At 39.6% G+C, this 27364-nt stretch overlaps 1 protein-coding gene across 2 annotated transcripts in view; it reads left to right on the top strand.

The window, feature by feature from the left end:
• The window catches only part of SLC15A2 (solute carrier family 15 member 2), an 83130-nt gene that overhangs the window by 49913 nt on the left and 5853 nt on the right, over positions 1-27364 (top strand). For both annotated transcript variants that reach the window (XM_069732627.1, XM_069732626.1), the window contains exons 16-17: positions 2496-2630; positions 8945-9082. In XM_069732627.1, the coding sequence (XP_069588728.1) occupies positions 2496-2630; positions 8945-9082 (273 nt within the window). The remainder of the gene's footprint in view (positions 1-2495; positions 2631-8944; positions 9083-27364) is intronic.

Genomic DNA, 27364 nt, shown 5'->3' with positions numbered 1-27364 from the left:
TGTGTGATACTGACTGCTGAGCCGTGTATCTAATAATCTCCTCTGTGATACTGTCTGCTGAGCCGTGTATCTAATCCTCTCCTGTGTGATACTGTCTGCTGAGCCGTGTATCTAATCCTATCCTGTGTGATACTGTCTGCTGAGCCGTGTATCTAATCCTATCCTGTGTGATACTGTCTGCTGAGCTGTGTATCTAAACCTCTCCTGTGTGATACTGTCTGCTGAGCTGTGTATCTAATCCTCTCCTGTGTGATACTGTCTGCTGAGCTGTGTATCTAATCCTATCCTGTGTGATACTGACTGCTGAGCTGTGTATCTAATCCTCTCCTGTGTGATACTGTCTGCTGAGCTGTGTATCTAATCCTATCCTGTGTGATACTGACTGCTGAGCTGTGTATCTAATCCTCTCCTGTGTGATACTGTCTGCTGAGCAGTGTATCTAATCCTCTCCTGTCTGATACTGTCTGCTGAGCAGTGTATCTAATCCTATCCTGTGTGATACTGTCTGCTGAGCCGTGTATCTAATCCTATCCTGTGTGATACTGTCTGCTGAGCCGTGTATCTAATCCTCTCCTGTGTGATACTGTCTGCTGAGCCGTGTATCTAATCCTATCCTGTGTGATACTGACTGCTGAGCGGTGAATCTAATCCTCTCCTGTGTGATACTGTCTGCTGAGCCGTGTATCTAATCCTCTCCTGTGTGATACTGTCTGCTGAGCCGTGTATCTAATCCTATCCTGTGTGATAATGTCTGCTGAGCCGTGTATCTAATCCTATCCTGTGTGATAATGTCTGCTGAGCCGTGTATCTAATCCTATCCTGTGTGATACTGACTGTTGAGCCGTGTATCTAATCCTATCCTGTGTGATAATGTCTGCTGAGCCGTGTATCTAATCCTATCCTGTGTGATAATGTCTGCTGAGCCGTGTATCTAATCCTATCCTGTGTGATAATGTCTGCTGAGCCGTGTATCTAATCCTATCCTGTGTGATACTGACTGCTGAGCCGTGTATCTAATCCTATCCTGTGTGATACTGACTGCTGAGCCGTGTATCTAATCCTCTCCTGTGTGATACTGTCTGCTGAGCCGTGTATCTAATCCTATCCTGTGTGATACTGTCTGCTGAGCCGTGTATCTAATAATCTCCTCTGTGATACTGTCTGCTGAGCCGTGTATCTAATCCTCTCCTGTGTGATACTGTCTGCTGAGCCGTGTATCTAATCCTATCCTGTGTGATACTGTCTGCTGAGCTGTGTATCTAAACCTCTCCTGTGTGATACTGTCTGCTGAGCTGTGTATCTAATCCTCTCCTGTGTGATACTGTCTGCTGAGCTGTGTATCTAATCCTATCCTGTGTGATACTGACTGCTGAGCTGTGTATCTAATCCTCTCCTGTGTGATACTGTCTGCTGAGCTGTGTATCTAATCCTATCCTGTGTGATACTGACTGCTGAGCTGTGTATCTAATCCTCTCCTGTGTGATACTGTCTGCTGAGCAGTGTATCTAATCCTCTCCTGTCTGATACTGTCTGCTGAGCAGTGTATCTAATCCTATCCTGTGTGATACTGTCTGCTGAGCCGTGTATCTAATCCTATCCTGTGTGATACTGTCTGCTGAGCCGTGTATCTAATCCTCTCCTGTGTGATACTGTCTGCTGAGCCGTGTATCTAATCCTATCCTGTGTGATACTGACTGCTGAGCGGTGAATCTAATCCTCTCCTGTGTGATACTGTCTGCTGAGCCGTGTATCTAATCCTCTCCTGTGTGATACTGTCTGCTGAGCCGTGTATCTAATCCTATCCTGTGTGATAATGTCTGCTGAGCCGTGTATCTAATCCTATCCTGTGTGATAATGTCTGCTGAGCCGTGTATCTAATCCTATCCTGTGTGATACTGACTGTTGAGCTGTGTATCTAATCCTATCCTGTGTGATACTGACTGCTGAGCTGTGTATCTAATCCTCTCCTGTGTGATACTGTCTGCTGAGCCGTGTATCTAATCCTCTCCTGTGTGATACTGTCTGCTGAGCCGTGTATCTAATCCTCTCCTGTGTGATACTGTCTGCTGAGCCGTGTATCTAATCCTATCCTGTGTGATACTGTCTGCTGAGCCGTGTATCTAATCCTCTCCTGTGTGATACTGACTGCTGAGCCGTGTATCTAATCCTCTCCTGTGTGATACTGACTGCTGAGCCATGTATCTAATCCTATCCTGTGTGATACTGTCTGCTGAGCTGTGTATCTAATCCTCCCTGTACGATACTGTCTGCTGAGCCGTGTATCTAATCCTCTCCTGTGTGATACTGTCTGCTGAGCCGTGTATCTAATCCTATCCTGTGTGATACTGTCTGCTGTATCTAAGCTTTGCAGTTTCTTGGAGGCTTCAGGTGTCAGTCACTTCCCTGGATCGTCTAAGTGCGACTTGTCGTTTTATAGAAAAATTAAAAAAAAAAAAAAAAAGTGAAGAGTCACCAAAAAGTTCTGTCATCCTCAGGAAACGAATCCAGTTGTTCCAAAAACAGGAGAAACTTTCCTGCAGGTCCTGAATTTTGAAAATCAGGAAGTCATAATTAAAGCTCCAGGCAACAATGAATTGAAGCAGCCGGTGCTGAACCTTGAGGACTTCCAGGTAAGAAGTATACACAGCTGCAGAGGAGATACCCGCGTTATACCAGCTGTCAGGGTCAGACCGGGGTGTCAGGCCCACAGGGGGCATGGACCATAGGGGCCACACTACAGCTATATGCAAATATCTGTTACCCGTTATACCCGATATAGTAGGATTGTCGGAAGAGGTGGGTCTTCAGGGTCTTTTTGAAGGTTTCGATGGTAGGTGAGAGTCTGATATGGGGTAGAGGGTTCCAGAGTAGGGGGGAAGCACGGGAGAAGTCTTGGATGCGGTTATGGGAAGAAGAGATGAGAGGGGAGTAGAGAAGGAGATCTTGGGAGGATCGGAGGTTGCGTGTAGGTAAGTACCGGGAGACGAGGTCACAGATGTATTGAGGACACAGGTTGTGGATGGCTTTGTACGTCATGGTTAGGGTTTTGTAGTGGAGTCTCTGGGTAATGGGGAGCCAGTGAAGGGATTGACAGAGGGGAGAGGCCGGGGAATAGCACTCCATATAGTGATAGTGTAGAGGTAATATAGTGATCACTGATGACATTATACACAGAAGCTCTGTATATAGTGTATACTGCACAGGTAATACAGGGATCACCAGTGACATTACATACAGGATCTCTGTATATAGTGTAGAGGTAATACAGTGATCACTGATGACATTATACACAGAAGCTCTGTATATAGTGTATACTGCACAGGTAATACAGGGATCACCAGTGACATTACATACAGGAGCTCTGTATATACTGTAGTATATGGTATACAGGTAATACAGGGATCACTGGTGACACTATACATAGAAGCTCTGTACACTGTGTGTCAAAGCTTAATATTTTTGGAAGTTGCAGTGTTTTTTTTTAGATGTGGCTATCTTAGGAGGATATCTGTTTGTGCAGGTAACTATTACTGTGCAGAATTATTAGGCAACTTAATAAAAACCCAATATTTTCCCATCTCACTTGTTTATTTTCACCAGGTAAACCAATATAACTGCACAAAATGTAGAAATAAACATCGGACATGCAAAAACAAACCCCCCAAAAATTAATGCCCAACATAGCCGCCTTTCTTTATGATGACACTTAGCCGCCTCCATCCATAGATTCTGTCAGTTGCTTGATCTGTTTACGGCCAACATTGGTGCAGCGGCCACCACAGCCTCCAGACACTGCTCCCAGAGGTGGACTGTTCTCCCTCCCTGTAGATCTCACATTGTATGAGGGACCACAGGTTTTCTATGGGGTTCAGATCAGGTGAACAAGGGGGCCATGTCATTATTTTCTCTTCTTTGAGACCTTTACTGGCCAGTCACGCTGTGGAGTAGTTGGAGGCATGTGATGGAGCATTGTCCTGCATGAAAATCATGTTTTTCTTGAACGATACCGACTTCTTCCTGTACCACTGCTTGAAGAAGTCTTCCAGAAACTGGCAGTAGGTCTGGGAGTTGAGCTTCACTCCATCCTCAACCCGAAAAGGTCCCACAAGTCCATCTTTGATGGTCCCGGCCCATACCAGTCCCCACCTCCACCTTGCTGGCGTCTGAGTCGGAGTGGCGCTCTCTGCCCTTTACTGATCCAGCCTCTGGCCCGTCCATCCGGCCCATCAAGAGTCACTCTCATTTCATCAGTCCATAAAACCTTTGAGAAGTCAGTCTTCAGATATTTCTTGGCCCAGTCTTGACGTTTTATCTTATGTTTCTCGTTTTTCAGCCTTCCTTACCTTGGCCATGTCCCCGAGTATCGCACACCTTGTGCTTTTTGTTACTCCAGTAACGTTACAGCTCTGAAATATGGCACAACTGGTGGCAAATGGCATCTTGGCAGCTTCACGCTTCATTTTCCTCAATTCATGGGCAGTTATTTTGCGCCTTTTTTGCCCAACACGCTTCTTGCCACCCTGTTGGCTATTTGCCATGAAATGCTTTATTGTTCGGGGATCACTCTTCAAAACTTTGGCAATTTCCAGACTGCTGTATCCCTCTGCAAGACATCTCACAATTTTGGACTTTTCAGAGCCGTCAAATCTCTTCTGACCCATTTTGCCAAAGGAAAGGAAGTTGCCTAATAATTAAGCACACATTATAAAGGGTTTTATGTCATTAGATAACACCCCTCCTCATTACAGAGATGCACATCACCGGATTTACTTAATTGGTAGTTGGCTCTCAAGCCCGAACAGCTTGGAGTAGGACAGCATGTATAAGAAGTATCATGTGATTAAAATACAACTTGCCTAATAATTCTGCACACAGTGTATATAGTGTCAGTGTACAGGTAATACAGTGATCACCAGTAACATTATATACAGGATCTCTGTATATAGTATATGGTGTACAGGTAATACAGTGATCACAGGTGACAATATACACAGAAGCTCTGTATATAGTGTCAGTGTACAGGTAAAACTGTGATCACCTGTGATAATATCACTGGTGATCGTTGTTTTACCTGTACAGTATATAGTATATACTGTACAGGTAAAACAGTGATCACCAGTGACATTATACACAGGAGATCTGTATATAGTGTCAGTGTACAAGTAATACATTGATCACTGGTAACATTATACACAGGAGATCTGTATATAGTATACAATGTACAGGTAATACAGTGATCACAGGTGACATTATACACCGGAGCTCTGTATATAATGTCAGTGTACAGGTAATATAGTGATCACCGGTGACAATATACACAGAAGCTCTGTATATAGTGTCTGTGTACAGGTATTACAGTGATCACCGCTGACATACACCGGAGCTCTGTATATAGTGTACAAGTAATACAGTGATTACCAGTGACATTATACACAGGAGCTCTGTATATAGTGTATAGTGCACAGGTAATATAGGGATCACCGCTGACATTATACATAGGAGCTCTGTGTATAGTGGTAAAGTAATAGTCATCACCAGTGACATTATATACAGGAGATATGTATATAGTGTACAGGTAATATATGGATCGCCGGTGACATTATACCCAGGAGCTCTGTATTTAGTGTCAGTGTACAGGTAATACAGTGATCACCATTGACATTATGCACAGGAGCTCTGTATATAGTGTCAGTGTACAGGTAATACAGTGATCACCGGTGACATTATACACAGGAGCTCAGTATATAGTGTCAGTGTACAGGAATTACAGTGATCACCAGTGACATTATACACATGAGCTCTGTGTATAGTATATACTTGCCTGCATAAATAATGTACATTCCTCATTCTGGCCCCTATACCGTAAATGTCACCCATCCTGAGCCCATTTATTTAATAATGTCTGCCATCCTAGGCCCCTATGTCGCCCTGTCCTGGGCTCCTATTTATCCCCCTCTCATCCTGGACCCCTATATATATCCCCCATCCTGGGCCCTATGTATCGTCCCTGTCACTGATCCCTCTCCGTGCTGCTACCAATAAAATAAACAGGAGAAAACTTACAGAAACAGCTAAATTGTAGTCTGCTTCTGCTCCCTGAGGGTAGGATGAATATAGACTGGATCACATCAGCTCGGCTGCCCCCATTATGGGAACAATTTTGTATGTATACAAGCCAAATTTCTAGAGTCACCCTGGACGTCAGATTTCTAGACCAGCCCCTCAAGTTGATATTCCAATTGCTTGTTTTTGATTGGACCATGGCCGCGACCCCAATGAATATATTATTTGCTCTGAGATCTTTTGTGTAAAGCTTCCCACAGATACTGTCAGGCTGTAATTGACATCTCTCTTCAAAGAGCTAGGAGGTGTCAAATGTTCCCTTTCTTCTTGGTTCCCAGCACGACCCCCTGGTAAGATTGGAGACAGTAGACTGCCTTCTCAAGACACATGTGTTGTGACCTCCTGTGAGACCTGCAGCTTTCAGGACAGAAGTTAAATTACTGCTAGTCACACAATAGACCTGTACATATTTCACTACACACACACAATATATATATATATATATATATATATATATATATATATATATATATATATATATATATATATATATATATATATATATATATATATATAAATATGTCTCACTATACTCCCCATCCTGGGCCCCTATGTATCCCTCCATCCTGGGCCCTTATGTATGCCCCCCATCCTGGGCCTCTATATATCCCCCGGCATCCTGTTGTCGCTTCATATCCATCGTGGTTGTTAACATTGCCACTGACCCATCAGATACCACCCACTGACGTCAGGGTATGGCGCATAGCAATGACCTTCAATGACAGTTACACGCGTGACCTTTAAACATCTCTGCTATGCGCCGCACAATGACGTCAGCACGCAGTTCATAGCAGTGACATTCCCGGTGGCCATGTTAACATTAGTAGTATTTGCCACTCTAAGCGCATGGCCTCTGACAGACCCGTGGTTGTTCTAACATCCATGGTTACCAGCTAGCCCTCTCTTTATCTGCCACGGGGGCCCACCGAGGATCGTTTGATATCCCGGCGGGCCAGTCCGGTGCTGCCAACTGTACATATATAATTATACAGGAGATGCCCAGGTTATACCAGCTGTACATATATCATTATACACAGGAGACGCCCAGGTTATACCAGCTGTACATATATAATTATATACAGGAGATGCCCAGGTTATACCAGCTGTACATATATAATTATATGCAGGAGATCTCCAGGTTATACCAGCTGTACATATATAATTATATGCAGGAGATGCCCAGGTTATATCAGCTGTACATATATAATTATACACAGGAGCTGCCCAGGTTATACCAGCTGTACATATATAATTATATACAGGAGATGCCCAGGTTACACCAACTGTACATATATAATTATATACAGGAGATACCCAGGTTATACCGGCTGTACATATATAATTATATACAGGAGATGCCCAGGTTATACCAGCTGTACATATATAATTATATACAGGAGATGCCCAGGTTATACCAGCTGTACATATATAATTATATACAGGAGATGCCTAGGTTATACCAGCAGTACATATATAATTATATACAGGAGATGCCCAGGTTATACCGGCTGTAAGTATATAATTATATACAGGAGATACCCAGGTTATACCAGCTATATATATTACATACAGGAGAAGCCCAGGTTATACCAGCTGTACATATATAATTATATACAGGAGATACCCAGGTTATACACAGCTGTACATATATAATTATATACAGGAGATGCCCAGGTTATACCAGCAGTACATATATAATTATATACAGGAGATGCCCAGGTTATACTGGCTGTACATATATAATTATATACAGGAGATACCCAGGTTATACCAGCTGTATATATTACATACAGGAGAAGCCCAGGTTATACCAGCTGTACATATACATATAGTACAGTCCCCTCTATAATTTGTAAAGCGCTGCGGAATATGTTGGCGCTATATAAATAAAATTATTATTATTATTATATAATTATATGCAGGAGATCTCCAGGTTATAACAGCTGTACATATATAATTATATGCAGGAGATGCCCAGGTTATATCAGCTGTACATATATAATTATACACAGGAGCTGCCCAGGTTATACCAGCTGTACATATATAATTATATACAGGAGATGCCCAGGTTACACCAGCTGTACATATATAATTATATACAGGAGATACCCAGGTTATACCGGCTGTACATATATAATTATATACAGGAGATACCCAGGTTATACCAGCTGTACATTTATAATTATATACAGGAGATGCCCAGGTTATACCGGCTGTACATATATAATTACATACAGGAGATACCCAGGTTACACATAAGAGAGAAAATATGCGACACTCACCCCAATTCAGCAGTGAAAAGCGTGAATTTTAATGGAAAACATAGACAGATAAAAATCCGTTACAACATCAGGTAAGCAGGAGGGTGCGGTATTGGAGCTTGGACGACGGCCAATTCGCACAGCAGGTGCCTGGACCCGTCGAAACACCTGCTGTGCGAAACGGCCGTCGTCCAAGCTCCAATACCGCACCCTCCTGCTTACCTGATGTTGTAACGGATTTTTATCTGTCTGTTTTCCATTAAAATTCACGCTTTTCACTGCTGAATTGGGGTGAGTGTCGCATATTTTCTCTCTTATGTGTATATACGAACTATTGGATTTCATTTAGTATGCTGAGCACCAATACCCCCTAGCATGCGTGACGCCTAGCACTCTGGATCCTATATTTTTCGTCCTGGTTTCTGAAAGCGGTATCGCTCTAGTGCCGTCCTGTTCTACAGTTCTATGCGATACCCAGGTTATACCGGCTGTACATACACAATTATATACAGGAGAAGCCCAGGTGATACCGTATGTTAATGTTATGCTTTTCTCTGCAGGATCCTGAATACTTGAAGTTGAATATCACAGATACACAGAAAGTTGTCATCGAACTGAGAGGAACCCAGATCTGCGACATGGATCTTACATCAAAAAGCGCTTATTCAGTAGCTGTAGAAAATGGCAAGTGCATAACAGTAAGTGGAAGAATATGTGGTGCACAGGTGCTAAACTGAATATACAGAGATGCTACATGAGCGATACACTGATTATACACAGGTGATACACAGGTGATATACTGATTATATACAGGTGATATACTGATTATACACAGGTGATACACAGGTGATATACTGATTATATACAGGTGATATACTGATTATACACAGGTGATACACAGGTGATATACTGATTATATACAGGTGATACACAGGTGATATACTGATTATATACAGGTGATATACTGATTATACACAGGTGATATACTGATTATATACAGGTGATATACTGATTATACACAGGTGATACACAGGTGATATACTGATTATATACAGGTGATATACTGATTATACACAGGTGATATACTGATTATATACAGGTGATATACTGGTTATATACAGGTGATATACTGATTATATACAGGTGATATACTGATTATATACAGGTGATATACTGATTATACACAGGTGATATACTGATTATACACAGGTGATATACTGATTATATACAGGTGATACACAGGTGATATACTGATTATATACAGGTGATATACTGATTATACACAGGTGATATACTGATTATATACAGATGATATACTGATTATACACAGGTGATACACAGGTGATATACTGATTATACACAGGTGATATACTGATTATACACAGGTGATATACTGATTATACACAGGTGATATACTGATTATATACAGGTGATATACTGATTATACACAGGTGATACACAGGTGATATACTGATTATATACAGGTGATATACTGATTATACACAGGTGATATACTGATTATATACAGGTGATATACTGGTTATATACAGGTGATATACTGATTATATACAGGTGATATACTGATTATATACAGGTGATATACTGATTATACACAGATGATATACTGATTATACACAGGTGATATACTGATTATACACAGGTGATACACAGGTGATATACTGATTATATACAGGTGATATACTGATTATACACAGGTGATATACTGATTATATACAGATGATATACTGATTATACACAGGTGATACACAGGTGATATACTGATTATACACAGGTGATATACTGATTATACACAGGTGATATACTGATTATACACAGGTGATATACTGATAATATACAGGTGATATACTGGTTATACACAGGTGATATACTGATTATATACAGATGATATACTGATTATACACAGGTGATATACTGATTATACACAGGTCATACACAGGTGATATACTGATTATACACAGGTGATATACTGATTATACACAGGTGATATACTGATTATACACAGGTGATATACTGATTATACACAGGTGATATACTGATTATACACAGGTGATATACTGATTATATACAGGTGATATACTGGTTATACACAGGTGATATACTGATTATATACAGATGATATACTGATTATACACAGGTGATATACTGATTATACACAGGTGATATACTGATTATACACAGGTGATATACTGATTATATACAGATGATATACTGATTATACACAGGTGATATACTGATTATACACAGGTGATATACTGATTATACACAGGTGATACACAGGTGATATACTGATTATATACAGGTGATATACTGATTATACACAGGTGATATACTGATTATACACAGGTGATACACAGGTGATATACTGATTATATACAGGTGATATACTGATTATACACAGGTGATATACTGATTATACACAGGTGATACACAGGTGATATACTGATTATATACAGGTGATATACTGATTATACACAGGTGATATACTGATTATACACAGGTGATACACAGGTGATATACTGATTATATACAGGTGATATACTGATTATACACAGGTGATATACTGATTATACACAGGTGATATACTGATTATACACAGGTGATATACTGATTATATACAGATGATATACTGATTATACACAGGTGATATACTGATTATATACAGGTGATATACTGATTATACACAGGTGATACACAGGTGATATACTGATTATACACAGGTGATATACTGATTATACACAGGTGATATACTGATTATACACAGGTGATATACTGATTATACACAGGTGATATACTGATTATATACAGGTGATATACTGATTATACACAGGTGATATACTGATTATACACAGGTGATACACAGGTGATATACTGATTATACACAGGTGATATACTGATTATACACAGGTGATATACTGATTATACACAGGTGATACACAGGTGATATACTGATTATACACAGGTGATACACTGATTATACACAGGTGATATACTGATTATACACAGGTGATATACTGATTATACACAGGTGATATACTGATTATACACAGGTGATACAATGATTATACACAGGTGAGATACTGATTATATACAGGTGAGATACTGATTATACACAGGTGATATACTGGTTATACACAGGTGATATACTGATTATATACAGGTGATATACTGATTATACACAGGTGAGATACTGATTATATACAGGTGAGATACTGATTATACACAGGTGATATACTGATTATATACAGGTGATATACTGATTATATACAGGTGATATACTGATTATATACTGGTGATACACAGGTGATATACTGATTATACACGGGTGATATACTGGTTATATACAGGTGATATACTGTTTATATACTGGTGATACACAGGTGATATACTGATTATATACTGGTGATACACAGGTGATATACTGATTATACACAGGTGATACACTGGTTATATACAGGTGATATACTGATTAAATACAGGTGATATACTGATTATATACAGGTGATATACTGATTATATACTGGTGATACACAGGTGATATACTGATTATACACAGGTGATATACTGATTATACACAGGTGATATACTGATTATACACAGGTGATATACTGATTATACACAGGTGATACACTGGTTATATACAGGTGATATACTGATTATATACAGGTGATATACTGATTATATACAGGTGATATACTGATTATATACTGGTGATACACTGATTATATACAGGTGATATACTGGTTATATACTGATTATATACAGGTGATATACTGGTTATACAGGTGATATACTGATTATATACAGGTGATATACTGGTTATATACAGGTGATATACTGATTATATACTGGTGATATACTGATTATATACAGGTGATATACTGGTTATATACAGGTGATATACTGGTTATATACAGGTGATATACTGATTATATACAGGTGATATACTGATTATATACTGGTGATATACTGATTATACACGGGTGATATACTGGTTATATACAGGTGAGATACTGGTTATATACAGGTGATATACTGATTATATACAGGTGATATACTGGTTATATACAGGTGATATACTGGTTATATACAGGTGATATACTGGTTATATACAGGTGATATACTGATTATATACAGGTGATATACTGGTTATATACAGGTGATATACTGGTTATATACAGGTGATATACTGATTATATACTGGTGATATACTGATTATATACAGGTGATATACTGGTTATATACAGGTGATATACTGGTTATATACAGGTGATATACTGATTATATACAGGTGATATACTGATTATATACTGGTGATATACTGATTATACACGGGTGATATACTGGTTATATACAGGTGAGATACTGGTTATATACAGGTGATATACTGATTATATACAGGTGATATACTGGTTATATACAGGTGATATACTGGTTATATACAGGTGATATACTGGTTATATACAGGTGATATACTGATTATATACAGGTGATATACTGGTTATATACAGGTGATATACTGGTTATATACAGGTGATATACTGATTATATACTGGTGATATACTGATTATATACAGGTGATATACTGATTATATACAGGTGATATACTGGTTATATACAGGTGATATACTGGTTATATACAGGTGATATACTGTTTATATACTGGTGATACACAGGTGATATAGTGATTATACACAGGTGATATACTGATTATATACTGGTGATACACAGGTGATATACTGATTATACACGGGTGATATACTGGTTATATACGGGTGATATACTGATTATATACACGTGATATACTGATTATATACTGGTGATATACTGATTATATACAGGTGATATACTGATTATATACACGTGATATACTGATTATATACTGGTGATATACTGATTATATACTGGTGATATACTGATTATATACTGGTGATATACTGATTATATACTGGTGATATACTGATTATATACTGGTGATATACTGATTATATACTGGTGATATACTGATTATATACAGGTGATATACTGATTATATACAGGTGATATACTGATTATATACAGGTGATATACTGGTTATATACAGGTGATATACTGGTTATATACAGGTGATATACTGATTATATACTGGTGATACACTGATTATATACAGGTGATATACTGGTTATATACAGGTGATATACTGATTATATACAGGTGATATACTGGTTATACAGGTGATATACTGGTTATACACAGGTGATATACTGATTATATACTGGTGATATACTGATTATATACTGGTGATATACTGATTATATACAGGTGATATACTGATTATATACAGGTGATATACTGATTATATACAGGTGATATACTGGTTATATACAGGTGATATACTGGTTATATACAGGTGATATACTGGTTATATACAGGTGATATACTGGTTATATACAGGTGATATACTGGTTATATACAGGTGATATACTGATTATACACAGGTGATATACTGATTATATACAGGTGATATACTGGTTATATACAGGTGATATACTGGTTATATACAGGTGATATACTGGTTATATACAGGTGATATACTGGTTATATACAGGTGATATACTGGTTATATACAGGTGATATACTGATTATACACAGGTGATATACTGGTTATATACAGGTGATATACTGATTATATACAGGTGATATACTGATTATATACTGGTGATATACTGATTATATACAGGTGATATACTGGTTATATACAGGTGATATACTGGTTATATACAGGTGATATACTGGTTATATACAGGTGATATACTGATTATATACAGGTGATATACTGGTTATATACAGGTGATATACTGGTTATATACAGGTGATATACTGATTATATACAGGTGATACACAGGTGATATACTGATTATACACAGGTGATATACTGATTATATACAGGTGATACACAGGTGATATACTGGTTATATACAGGTGATATACTGATTATATACAGGTGATATACTGGTTATATACAGGTGATATACTGATTATATACAGGTGATATACTGATTATATACTGGTGATACACAGGTGATATACTGATTATACACAGGTGATATACTGATTATATACTGGTGATACACAGGTGATATACTGATTATACACAGGTGATATACTGGTTATATACAGGTGATATACTGTTTATATACTGGTGATACACAGGTGATATAGTGATTATACACAGGTGATATACTGATTATATACAGGTGATATACTGATTATATACTGGTGATATACTGATTATATACTGGTGATATACTGATTATATACTGGTGATATACTGATTATATACTGGTGATACACAGGTGATATACTGATTATACACAGGTGATATACTGATTATACACAGGTGATATACTGATTATACACAGGTGATACACTGGTTATACACAGGTGATATACTGATTATACACAGGTGATATACTGATTATACACAGGTGATATACTGATTATACACAGGTGATATACTGATTATTCACAGGTGATATACTGATTATATACTGGTGATATACTGATTATATACTGGTGATATACTGATTATACACAGGTGATATACTGATTATACACAGGTGATACACTGGTTATATACAGGTAATACACAGGTGATATACTGATTATACACAGGTGATATACTGATTATATACTGGTGATATACTGATTATATACTGGTGATATACTGATTATATACTGGTGATATACTGATTATATACTGGTGATACACAGGTGATATACTGATTATACACAGGTGATATACTGATTATACACAGGTGATATACTGATTATACACAGGTGATATACTGATTATATACTGGTGATACACAGGTGATATACTGATTATACACAGGTGATATACTGATTATACACAGGTGATATACTGATTATACACAGGTGATACACTGGTTATACACAGGTGATATACTGATTATACACAGGTGATATACTGATTATTCACAGGTGATATACTGATTATATACTGGTGATATACTGATTATATACTGGTGATATACTGATTATATACTGGTGATATACTGATTATATACTGGTGATACACAGGTGATATACTGATTATACACAGGTGATATACTGATTATACACAGGTGATATACTGATTATACACAGGTGATACACTGGTTATATACAGGTGATATACTGATTATACACAGGTGATATACTGATTATACACAGGTGATATACTGATTATACACAGGTGATATACTGATTATATACTGGTGATACACAGGTGATATACTGATTATACACAGGTGATATACTGATTATACACAGGTGATATACTGCTTATACACAGGTGATACACTGGTTATATACAGGTGATATACTGATTATATACAGGTGATATACTGATTATATACAGGTGATATACTGATTATATACTGGTGATACACAGGTGATATACTGATTATTCACAGGTGATATACTGATTATACACAGGTGATATACTGATTATATACAGGTGATATACTGATTATATACAGGTGATATACTGATTATATACAGGTGATATACTGATTATATACTGGTGATACACAGGTGATATACTGATTATACACAGGTGATATACTGATTATACACAGGTGATATACTGATTATATACTGGTGATACACAGGTGATATACTGATTATACACAGGTGATATACTGATTATATACAGGTGATATACTGATTATACACAGGTGATATACTGATTATATACTGGTGATACACAGGTGATATACTGATTATACACAGGTGATATACTGATTATATACTGGTGATATACTGATTATATACTGGTGATACACAGGTGATATAGTGATTATACACAGGTGATATACTGATTATATACTGGTGATATACTGATTATACACAGGTGATATACTGATTATATACTGATTATAAACAGGTGAGATACTGATTATACACAGGTGATATACTGATTATATACTGGTTATACACAGGTGATATACTGATTATACACAGGTGATATACTGGTTATACACAGGTGATATACTGATTATACACAGGTGATATACTAATTATACACAGGTGATATACTGATTATACACAGGTGATTGTTATGCTGTGCTATCAGGCAACACAGTGTGCAGTAATCAGCGCACATACAGAGATCTGGCAATAACCCAAAAACAATAGTACGAGCTCTGAGACGTGGAATCTCTGTAGACTGCAGTACCTGATCTATCCTCACACAACTAAAAGCAGCCGTGGATTGCGCCTAACACTACCTATGCAACTCGGCACAGCCTGAGGAGCTGACTAGCCTGAAGATAGAAATACAAGCCTGACTTGCCTCAGAGAAATACCCCAAAGGAATAGGCAGCCCCCCACATATAATGACTGTTAGCAAGATGAAAAGACAAAACGTAGGAATGAAATAGATTCAGCAAAGTGAGGCCCGATATTCTAGACAGAGCGAGGATAGCAAAGAGAACTATGCAGTCTACAAAAAACCCTAAAGCAGAACCACGCAAAGGGGGGCAAAAAGACCCACCGTGCCGAACTAACGGCACGGCGGTGCACCCTTTGCGTCTCAGAGCTTCCAGCAAAAGAGAATAGCACAGCTGGACAGAAAAAACGGAAACAAAAACAAAGTAACACTTATCTAGCAGAGCAGCAGGCCACAGGAAAGATGCAGTAGCTCAGATCCAACACTGGAACATTGACAAGGAGCAAGGAAGACAGACTCAGGTGGAGTTAAATAGCAAGGCAGCCAACGAGCTCACCAAAACTCCTGAGGGAGGAAGCCCAGAGACTGCAATACCACTTGTGACCACAGGAGTGAATTCAGCCACAGAATTCACAACAGTACCCCCCCCTTGAGGAGGGGTCACTGAACCCTCACCAGAACCCCCAGGCCGACCAGGATGAGCCACATGAAAGGCACGAACAAGATCTGGGGCATGGACATCAGAGGCAAAAACCCAGGAATTATCCTCCAGAGCATAACCCTTCCATTTGACCAGATACTGGAGTTTCCGTCTAGAGACACGAGAATCCAAAATTTTCTCCACAATATACTCCAATTCCCCCTCCACCAAAACAGGGGCAGGAGGCTCCACAGATGGAACCATAGGTGCCACGTATCTTCTCAACAACGACCTATGGAATACATTATGTATGGAAAAGGAGTCTGGGAGGGTCAGACGAAAAGACACCGGATTGAGAATCTCAGAAATCCTATACGGACCAATAAAACGAGGTTTAAATTTAGGAGAGGAAACCTTCATAGGAATATGACGAGAAGATAACCAAACCAGATCCCCAACACGAAGTCGGGGACCCACACGGCGTCTACGATTAGCGAAAAGCTGAGCCTTCTCCTGGGACAAGGTCAAATTGTCCACTACCTGAGTCCAGATCTGCTGCAACCTGTCCACCACAGAATCCACACCAGGACAGTCCGAAGACTCAACCTGTCCTGAAGAGAAACGAGGATGGAACCCAGAATTGCAGAAAAATGGAGAGACCAAGGTAGCCGAGCTGGCCCGATTATTAAGGGCGAACTCAGCCAACGGCAAATAGGACACCCAATCATCCTGGTCAGCAGAAACAAAACATCTCAGATATGTTTCCAAGGTCTGATTGGTTCGTTCGGTCTGGCCATTAGTCTGAGGATGGAAGGCCGAGGAAAAAGATAGGTCAATGCCCATCCTACCACAAAAGGCTCGCCAAAACCTCGAAACAAACTGGGAACCTCTGTCAGAAACAATATTCTCAGGAATGCCATGCAAACGAACCACATGCTGGAAGAACAAAGGAACCAAATCAGAGGAGGAAGGCAATTTAACCAAGGGCACCAGATGGACCATTTTAGAAAAGCGATCACAGACCACCCAAATGACCGACATCTTTTGAGAAACGGGAAGGTCAGAAATGAAATCCATCGAAATATGTGTCCAAGGCCTCTTCGGGACCGGCAAGGGCAAAAGCAACCCACTGGCACGTGAACAGCAGGGCTTAGCCCTAGCACAAATCCCACAGGACTGCACAAAAGTACGTACATCCCGTGACAGAGATGGCCACCAGAAGGATCTAGCCACTAACTCTCTGGTACCAAAGATTCCTGGATGACCAGCCAGCACCGAACAATGAAGTTCAGAGATAACTTTACTAGTCCACCTATCAGGGACAAACAGTTTCTCGGCCGGACAACGATCAGGTTTATTAGCCTGAAATTTCTGCAACACCCGCCGCAAATCAGGAGAGATGGCAGACACAATGACTCCTTCCTTGAGGATACTCGCCGGCTCAGATAACCCCGGAGAGTCGGGCACAAAACTCCTAGACAGAGCATCCGCCTTCACATTTTTAGAGCCCGGAAGGTACGAAATCACAAAATCAAAACGAGCAAAAAATAACGACCAACGGGCCTGTCTAGGATTCAAGCGCTTGGCAGACTCGAGATAAGTAAGATTCTTATGATCAGTCAATACCACCACGCGATGCTTAGCTCCCTCAAGCCAATGACGCCACTCCTCGAATGCCCACTTCATGGCCAGCAACTCTCGGTTGCCCACATCATAATTACGCTCAGCAGCAGAAAATTTCCTGGAAAAGAAAGCACATGGTTTCATCACTGAGCAATCAGAACCTCTCTGTGACAAAACCGCCCCTGCTCCAATCTCAGAAGCATCAACCTCGACCTGGAACGGAAGAGAAACATCTGGCTGACACAACACAGGGGCAGAACAAAAACGACGCTTCAACTCCTGAAAAGCTTCCACGGCAGCAGAAGACCAATTAACCAAATCAGCACCCTTCTTGGTCAAATCGGTCAATGGTCTGGCAATGCTAGAAAAATTACAGATGAAGCGACGATAAAAATTAGCAAAGCCCAGGAATTTCTGCAGACTTTTCAGAGATGTCGGCTGAGTCCAATCCTGGATGGCCTGGACCTTAACCGGATCCATCTCGATAGTAGAAGGGGAAAAGATGAACCCCAAAAATGAAACTTTCTGCACACCGAAGAGACACTTTGATCCCTTCACGAACAAGGAATTAGCACGCAGTACCTGGAAAACCATTCTGACTTGCTTCACATGAGACTCCCAATCATCAGAGAAGATCAAAATGTCATCCAAGTAAACAATCAGGAATTTATCCAGATACTCACGGAAAATGTCATGCATAAAAGACTGAAAAACAGATGGAGCATTGGCAAGTCCGAACGGCATCACCAGATACTCAAAATGACCCTCGGGCGTATTAAATGCCGTTTTCCATTCATCTCCCTGCCTGATTCTCACCAGATTATACGCACCACGAAGATCAATCTTAGTAAACCAACTAGCCCCCTTAATCCGAGCAAACAAGTCAGATAACAATGGCAAGGGATACTGAAATTTAACAGTGATCTTATTAAGAAGGCGATAATCAATACACGGTCTTAGCGAACCATCCTTCTTGGCTACAAAGAAGAACCCTGCTCCCAATGGTGATGACGATGGGCGAATATGTCCCTTCTCCAGGGATTCTTTCACATAACTGCGCATAGCGGTGTGTTCAGGCACGGACAAATTAAATAAACGACCCTTAGGGAATTTACTACCAGGAATCAAATTGATAGCACAATCACAATTCCTATGCGGAGGTAGGGCATCGGACTTGGGCTCTTCAAATACATCCTGATAATCAGACAAGAACTCTGGGACCTCAGAAGGGGTGGATGACGAAATAGACAAAAATGGAACATCACCATGTACCCCCTGACAACCCCAGCTGGATACCGACATGGAATTCCAATCCAATACTGGATTATGGGTTTGTAGCCATGGCAACCCTAACACGACCACATCATGCAGATTATGCAACACCAGAAAGCGAATAACTTCCTGATGTGCAGGAGCCATGCACATGGTCAGCTGGGCCCAGTACTGAGGCTTATTCATGGCCAAAGGTGTAGCATCAATTCCTCTCAACGGAATAGGACACCGCAAAGGCTCCAAGAAAAATCCACAACGTTTAGCATAATCCAAATCCATCAGATTCAGGGCAGCGCCTGAATCCACAAACGCCATGACAGAATACGATGACAAAGAGCATATCAAGGTAATGGACAGAAGGAATTTGGACTGTACAGTACCAATGACGGCAGAGCTATCGAACCGCTTAGTGCGCTTAGGACAATTAGAAATAGCATGAGTGGAATCACCACAGTAGAAACACAGCCTGTTCAGACGTCTGTGTTCTTGCCGTTCAACTTTAGTCATAGTCCTGTCGCACTGCATAGGCTCAGGTTTACTCTCAGACAATACCGCCAGATGGTGCACAGATTTACGCTCGCGCAAGCGACGACCGATCTGAATGGCCAAGGACATAGACTCATTCAAACCTGCAGGCATAGGAAATCCCACCATGACATCCTTAAGAGCTTCAGAGAGACCCTTTCTGAACCAAGCCGCCAGTGCAGATTCATTCCACAGAGTGAGTACTGACCACTTCCTAAATTTCTGACAATATACTTCTACATCATCCTGACCCTGGCATAAAGCCAGCAAATTTTTCTCAGCCTGATCCACTGAATTAGGCTCATCGTAAAGCAATCCAAGCGCCTGGAAAAACGCATCAACATTACTCAATGCAGGGTCTCCTGGCGCAAGAGAAAACGCCCAGTCCTGTGGGTCGCCGCGCAAAAAAGAAATAATAATCAAAACCTGTTGAATAGGATTACCAGAAGAATGAGGTTTCAAGGCCAGAAATAGCTTACAATTATTTTTGAAGCTCAGGAACTTAGTTCTGTCACCAAAAAACAAATCTGGAATAGGAATTCTTGGTTCTAGCATAGATTTCTGATCAATTGTATCTTGAATCTTTTGTACATTTATAACGAGATTATCCATTGAGGAGCACAGACCCTGAATATCCATGTCCACACCTGTGTCCTGAAGCACTCTAATGTCTAGGGGAAAAAAAAACAAAAAAAAACTGAAGACAGAGCTGAGGAAAAAAAAAAATGATGTCAGGACTTCTTTTTTCCCTCTATTGAGAATCATTGGTTTGGCTCCTTGTACTGTTATGCTGTGCTATCAGGCAACACAGTGTGCAGTAATCAGCGCACATACAGTGATATGGCAATAACCCAAAAACAATAGAACAAGCTCTGAGACGTGGAATCTCTGCAGACTGCAATACCTGAACCTATCCTCACACAACTAAAAGCAGCAGTGGATTGCGCCTAACACTACCTATGCAACTCGGCACTGCCTGAGGAGCTGACTAGCCTGAAGATAGAAATACAAGCCTGACTTGCCTCAGAGAAATACCCCAAAGGAAAAGGCAGCCCCCCACATATAATGACTGTTAGCAAGATGAAAAGACAAACGTAGGAATGAAATAGATTCAGCAAAGTGAGGCCCGATATTCTAGACAGAGCGAGGATAGCAAAGAGAACTATGCAGTCTACAAAAAACCCTAAAGCAGAACCACGCAAAGGGGGGCAAAAAGACCCACCGTGCCGAACTAACGGCACGGCGGTGCACCCTTTGCGTCTCAGAGCTTCCAGCAAAAGAGAATAGCACAGCTGGACAGAAAAAACGGAAACAAAAACAAAGTAACACTTATCTAGCAGAGCAGCAGGCCACAGGAAAGATCCAAGAGCTCAGATCCAACACTGGAACATTGACAAGGAGCAAGGAAGACAGACTCAGGTGGAGTTAAATAGCAAGGCAGCCAACGAGCTCACCAAAACACCTGAGGGAGGAAGCCCAGAGGCTGCAATACCACTTGTGACCACAGGAGTGAATTCAGCCACAGAATTCACAACAGTACCCCCCCCTTGAGGAGGGGTCACTGAACCCTCACCAGAACCCCCAGGCCGACCAGGATGAGCCACATGAAAGGCACGAACAAGATCTGGGGCATGGACATCAGAGGCAAAAACCCAGGAATTATCCTCCTGAGCATAACCCTTCCATTTGACCAGATACTGGAGTTTCCGTCTAGAGACACGAGAATCCAAAATTTTCTCCACAATATACTCCAATTCCCCCTCCACCAAAACAGGGGCAGGAGGCTCCACAGATGGAACCATAGGTGCCACGTATCTTCTCAACAACGACCTATGGAATACATTATGTATGGAAAAGGAGTCTGGGAGGGTCAGACGAAAAGACACCGGATTGAGAATCTCAGAAATCCTATACGGACCAATAAAACGAGGTTTAAATTTAGGAGAGGAAACCTTCATAGGAATATGACGAGAAGATAACCAAACCAGATCCCCAACACGAAGTCGGGGACCCACACGGCGTCTACGATTAGCGAAAAGCTGAGCCTTCTCCTGGGACAAGGTCAAATTGTCCACTACCTGAGTCCAGATCTGCTGCAACCTGTCCACCACAGAATCCACACCAGGACAGTCCGAAGACTCAACCTGTCCTGAAGAGAAACGAGGATGGAACCCAGAATTGCAGAAAAATGGAGAGACCAAGGTAGCCGAGCTGGCCCGATTATTAAGGGCGAACTCAGCCAACGGCAAATAGGACACCCAATCATCCTGGTCTGCAGAAACAAAACATCTCAGATATGTTTCCAAGGTCTGATTGGTTCGTTCGGTCTGGCCATTAGTCTGAGGATGGAAGGCCGAGGAAAAAGATAGGTCAATGCCCATCCTACCACAAAAGGCTCGCCAGAACCTTGAGACAAACTGGGAACCTCTGTCAGAAACAATATTCTCAGGAATGCCATGCAAACGAACCACATGCTGGAAGAACAAAGGCACCAAATCAGAGGAGGAAGGCAATTTAACCAAGGGCACCAGATGGACCATTTTAGAAAAGCGATCACAGACCACCCAAATGACCAACATCTTTTGAGAAACGGGAAGGTCAGAAATGAAATCCATCGAAATATGTGTCCAAGGCCTCTTCGGGACCGGCAAGGGCAAAAGCAACCCACTGGCACGTGAACAGCAGGGCTTAGCCCTAGCACAAATCCCACAGGACTGCACAAAAGTACGTACATCCCGTGACAGAGATGGCCACCAGAAGGATCTAGCCACTAACTCTCTGGTACCAAAGATTCCTGGATGACCAGCCAGCACCGAACAATGAAGTTCAGAGATAACTTTACTAGTCCACCTATCAGGGACGAACAGTTTCTCGGCCGGACAACGATCAGGTTTATTAGCCTGAAATTTCTGCAACACTCTCCGCAAATCAGGAGAGATGGCAGACACAATGACTCCTTCCTTGAGGATACTCGCCGGCTCAGATAACCCCGGAGAGTCGGGCACAAAACTCCTAGACAGAGCATCCGCCTTCACATTTTTAGAGCCCGGAAGGTACGAAATCACAAAATCAAAACGAGCAAAAAATAACGACCAACGGGCCTGTCTAGGATTCAAGCGCTTGGCAGACTCGAGATAAGTAAGATTCTTATGATCAGTCAATACCACCACGCGATGCTTAGCTCCCTCAAGCCAATGACGCCATTCCTCGAATGCCCACTTCATGGCCAGCAACTCTCAGAGGCTGCAATACCACTTGTGACCACAGGAGTGAATTCAGCCACAGAATTCACAACAGGTGATATACTGGTTATACACAGGTGATATACTGGTTATACACAGGTGATATACTGGTTATACACAGGTGATATACTGGTTATACACAGGTGATATACTGGTTATACACAGGTGATATACTGGTTATACACAGGTGATATACTGGTTATACACAGGTGATATACTGATTATAAACAGGTGAGATACTGATTATACACAGGTGATATACTGATTATATACTGATTATACACAGGTGATATACTGATTATAAACAGGTGAGATACTGATTATACACAGGTGATACACTGATTATACACAGGTGATATACTGGTTATACACAGGTGATATACTGGTTATACACAGGTGATATACTGGTTATACACAGGTGATATACTGGTTATACACAGGTGATATACTGATTATATACTGATTATACACAGGTGATATACTGATTACACACAGGTGAGATACTGATTATAAACAGGTGAGATACTGATTATACACAGGTGATATACTGATTATATACTGATTATACACAGGTGATATACTGATTATACACAGGTGATATACTGATTATAAACAGGTGAGATACTGATTATACACAGGTGATATACTGATTATATACAGGTGATACACTGATTATACACAGGTGATATACTGGTTATACACAGGTGATATACTGGTTATACACAGGTGATATACTGGTTATACACAGGTGATATACTGGTTATACACAGGTGATATACTGGTTATACACAGGTGATATACTGGTTATACACAGGTGATATACTGGTTATACACAGGTGATATACTGGTTATAAACAGGTGAGATACTGATTATACACAGGTGATATACTGATTATATACAGGTGATACACTGATTATACACAGGTGATATACTGGTTATACACAGGTGATATACTGGTTATACACAGGTGATATACTGGTTATACACAGGTGATATACTGATTATATACTGATTATACACAGGTGATATACTGATTATACACAGGTGAGATACTGATTATAAACAGGTGAGATACTGATTATACACAGGTGATATACTGATTATATACTGATTATACACAGGTGATATACTGATTATACACAGGTGATACACTGATTATACACAGGTGATATACTGATTATATACTGATTATACACAGGTGAGATACTGATAATACACAGGTGATATACTGATTATATACAGGTGATACACTGATTATACACAGGTGATATACTGGTTATACACAGGTGATATACTGGTTATACACAGGTGATATACTGGTTATACACAGGTGATATACTGGTTATACACAGGTGATATACTGGTTATACACGGGTGATATACTGGTTATAAACAGGTGAGATACTGATTATACACAGGTGATATACTGATTATATACTGATTATACACAGGTGATATACTGATTATACACAGGTGATATACTGATTATAAAGAGGTGAGATACTGATTATATACAGGTGATACACTGATTATACACAGGTGATATACTGGTTATACACAGGTGATATACTGGTTATACACAGGTGATATACTGGTTATACACAGGTGATATACTGATTATACACAGGTGATATACTGATTATATACAGGTGATATACTGATTATACACAGGTGATATACTGATTATATACTGATTATACACAGGTGATATACTGATTATACACAGGTGATATACTGATTATACACAGATGATATACTGATTATACACAGGTGATATACTGATTATACACAGGTGATATACTGATTATATACAGGTGATATACTGATTATATACTGGTTATACACAGGTGAGATACTGATTATACACAGGTGAGATACTGATTATATACAGGTGATATACTGATTATACACAGGTGAGATACTGATTATACACAGGTGATATACTGATTATACACAGGTGAGATACTGATTATATACAGGTGATATACTGATTATACACAGGTGAGATACTGATTATACACAGGTGATATACTGATTATACACAGGTGATATACTGATTATATACAGGTGATATACTGATTATAAACAGGTGATATACTGATTATACACAGGTGATATACTGATTATACACAGGTGATATACTGATTATACACAGGTGATATACTGATTATATACAGGTGATATACTGATTATAAACAGGTGAGATACTGATTATACACAGGTGATATACTGATTATATACTGGTTATACACAGGTGATATACTGATTATATACAGGTGATATACTGATTATATGCAGGTGATATACTGATTATACGCAGGTGATATACTGATTATACACAGGTGATACACTGATTATACACAGGTGATACACTGATTATATACAGGTGATACACTGATTATATACAGGTGATATACTGATTATAAACAGGTGAGATACTGATTATACACAGGTGATATACTGATTATATACTGGTTATACACAGGTGATATACTGATTATATACAGGTGATACACAGGTGATACACTGATTATATACAGGTGATACACTGATTATATACAGGTGATATACTGATTATACACAGGTGATATACTGATTATATACTGGTTATACACAGTTGATATACTGATTATACACAGGTGATATACTGATTATATACAGGTGATATACTGATTATACACAGGTGATATACTGATTATATACAGGTGATATACTGATTATATACAGGTGATATACTGATTATATACAGGTGATACACAGGTGATATACTGATTATATACAGGTGATACACTGATTATATACAGGTGATATACTGATTATACACAGGTGATATACTGATTATACACAGGTGATATACTGATTATATACTGGTTATACACAGGTGATATACTGATTATACACAGGTGATATACTGATTATATACAGGTGATATACTGATTATATACAGGTGATATACTGATTATACACAGGTGATATACTGATTATACACAGGTGATATACTGATTATATACAGGTGATATACTGATTATAAACAGGTGAGATACTGATTATACACAGGTGATATACTGATTATATACTGGTTATACACAGGTGATATACTGATTATATACAGGTGATATACTGATTATATGCAGGTGATATACTGATTATACACAGGTGATATACTGATTATACACAGGTGATACACTGATTATACACAGGTGATACACTGATTATATACAGGTGATACACTGATTATATACAGGTGATATACTGATTATAAACAGGTGAGATACTGATTATACACAGGTGATATACTGATTATATACTGGTTATACACAGGTGATATACTGATTATATACAGGTGATACACAGGTGATACACTGATTATATACAGGTGATACACTGATTATATACAGGTAATATACTGATTATACACAGGTGATATACTGATTATACACAGGT

The sequence above is a fragment of the Ranitomeya imitator genome, chromosome 7, assembly GCF_032444005.1.
Source record: "Ranitomeya imitator isolate aRanImi1 chromosome 7, aRanImi1.pri, whole genome shotgun sequence".
In the NCBI taxonomy this organism is placed as follows: domain Eukaryota; kingdom Metazoa; phylum Chordata; class Amphibia; order Anura; family Dendrobatidae; genus Ranitomeya; species Ranitomeya imitator.
This window is presented reverse-complemented; position numbering and strand designations above follow the sequence as displayed.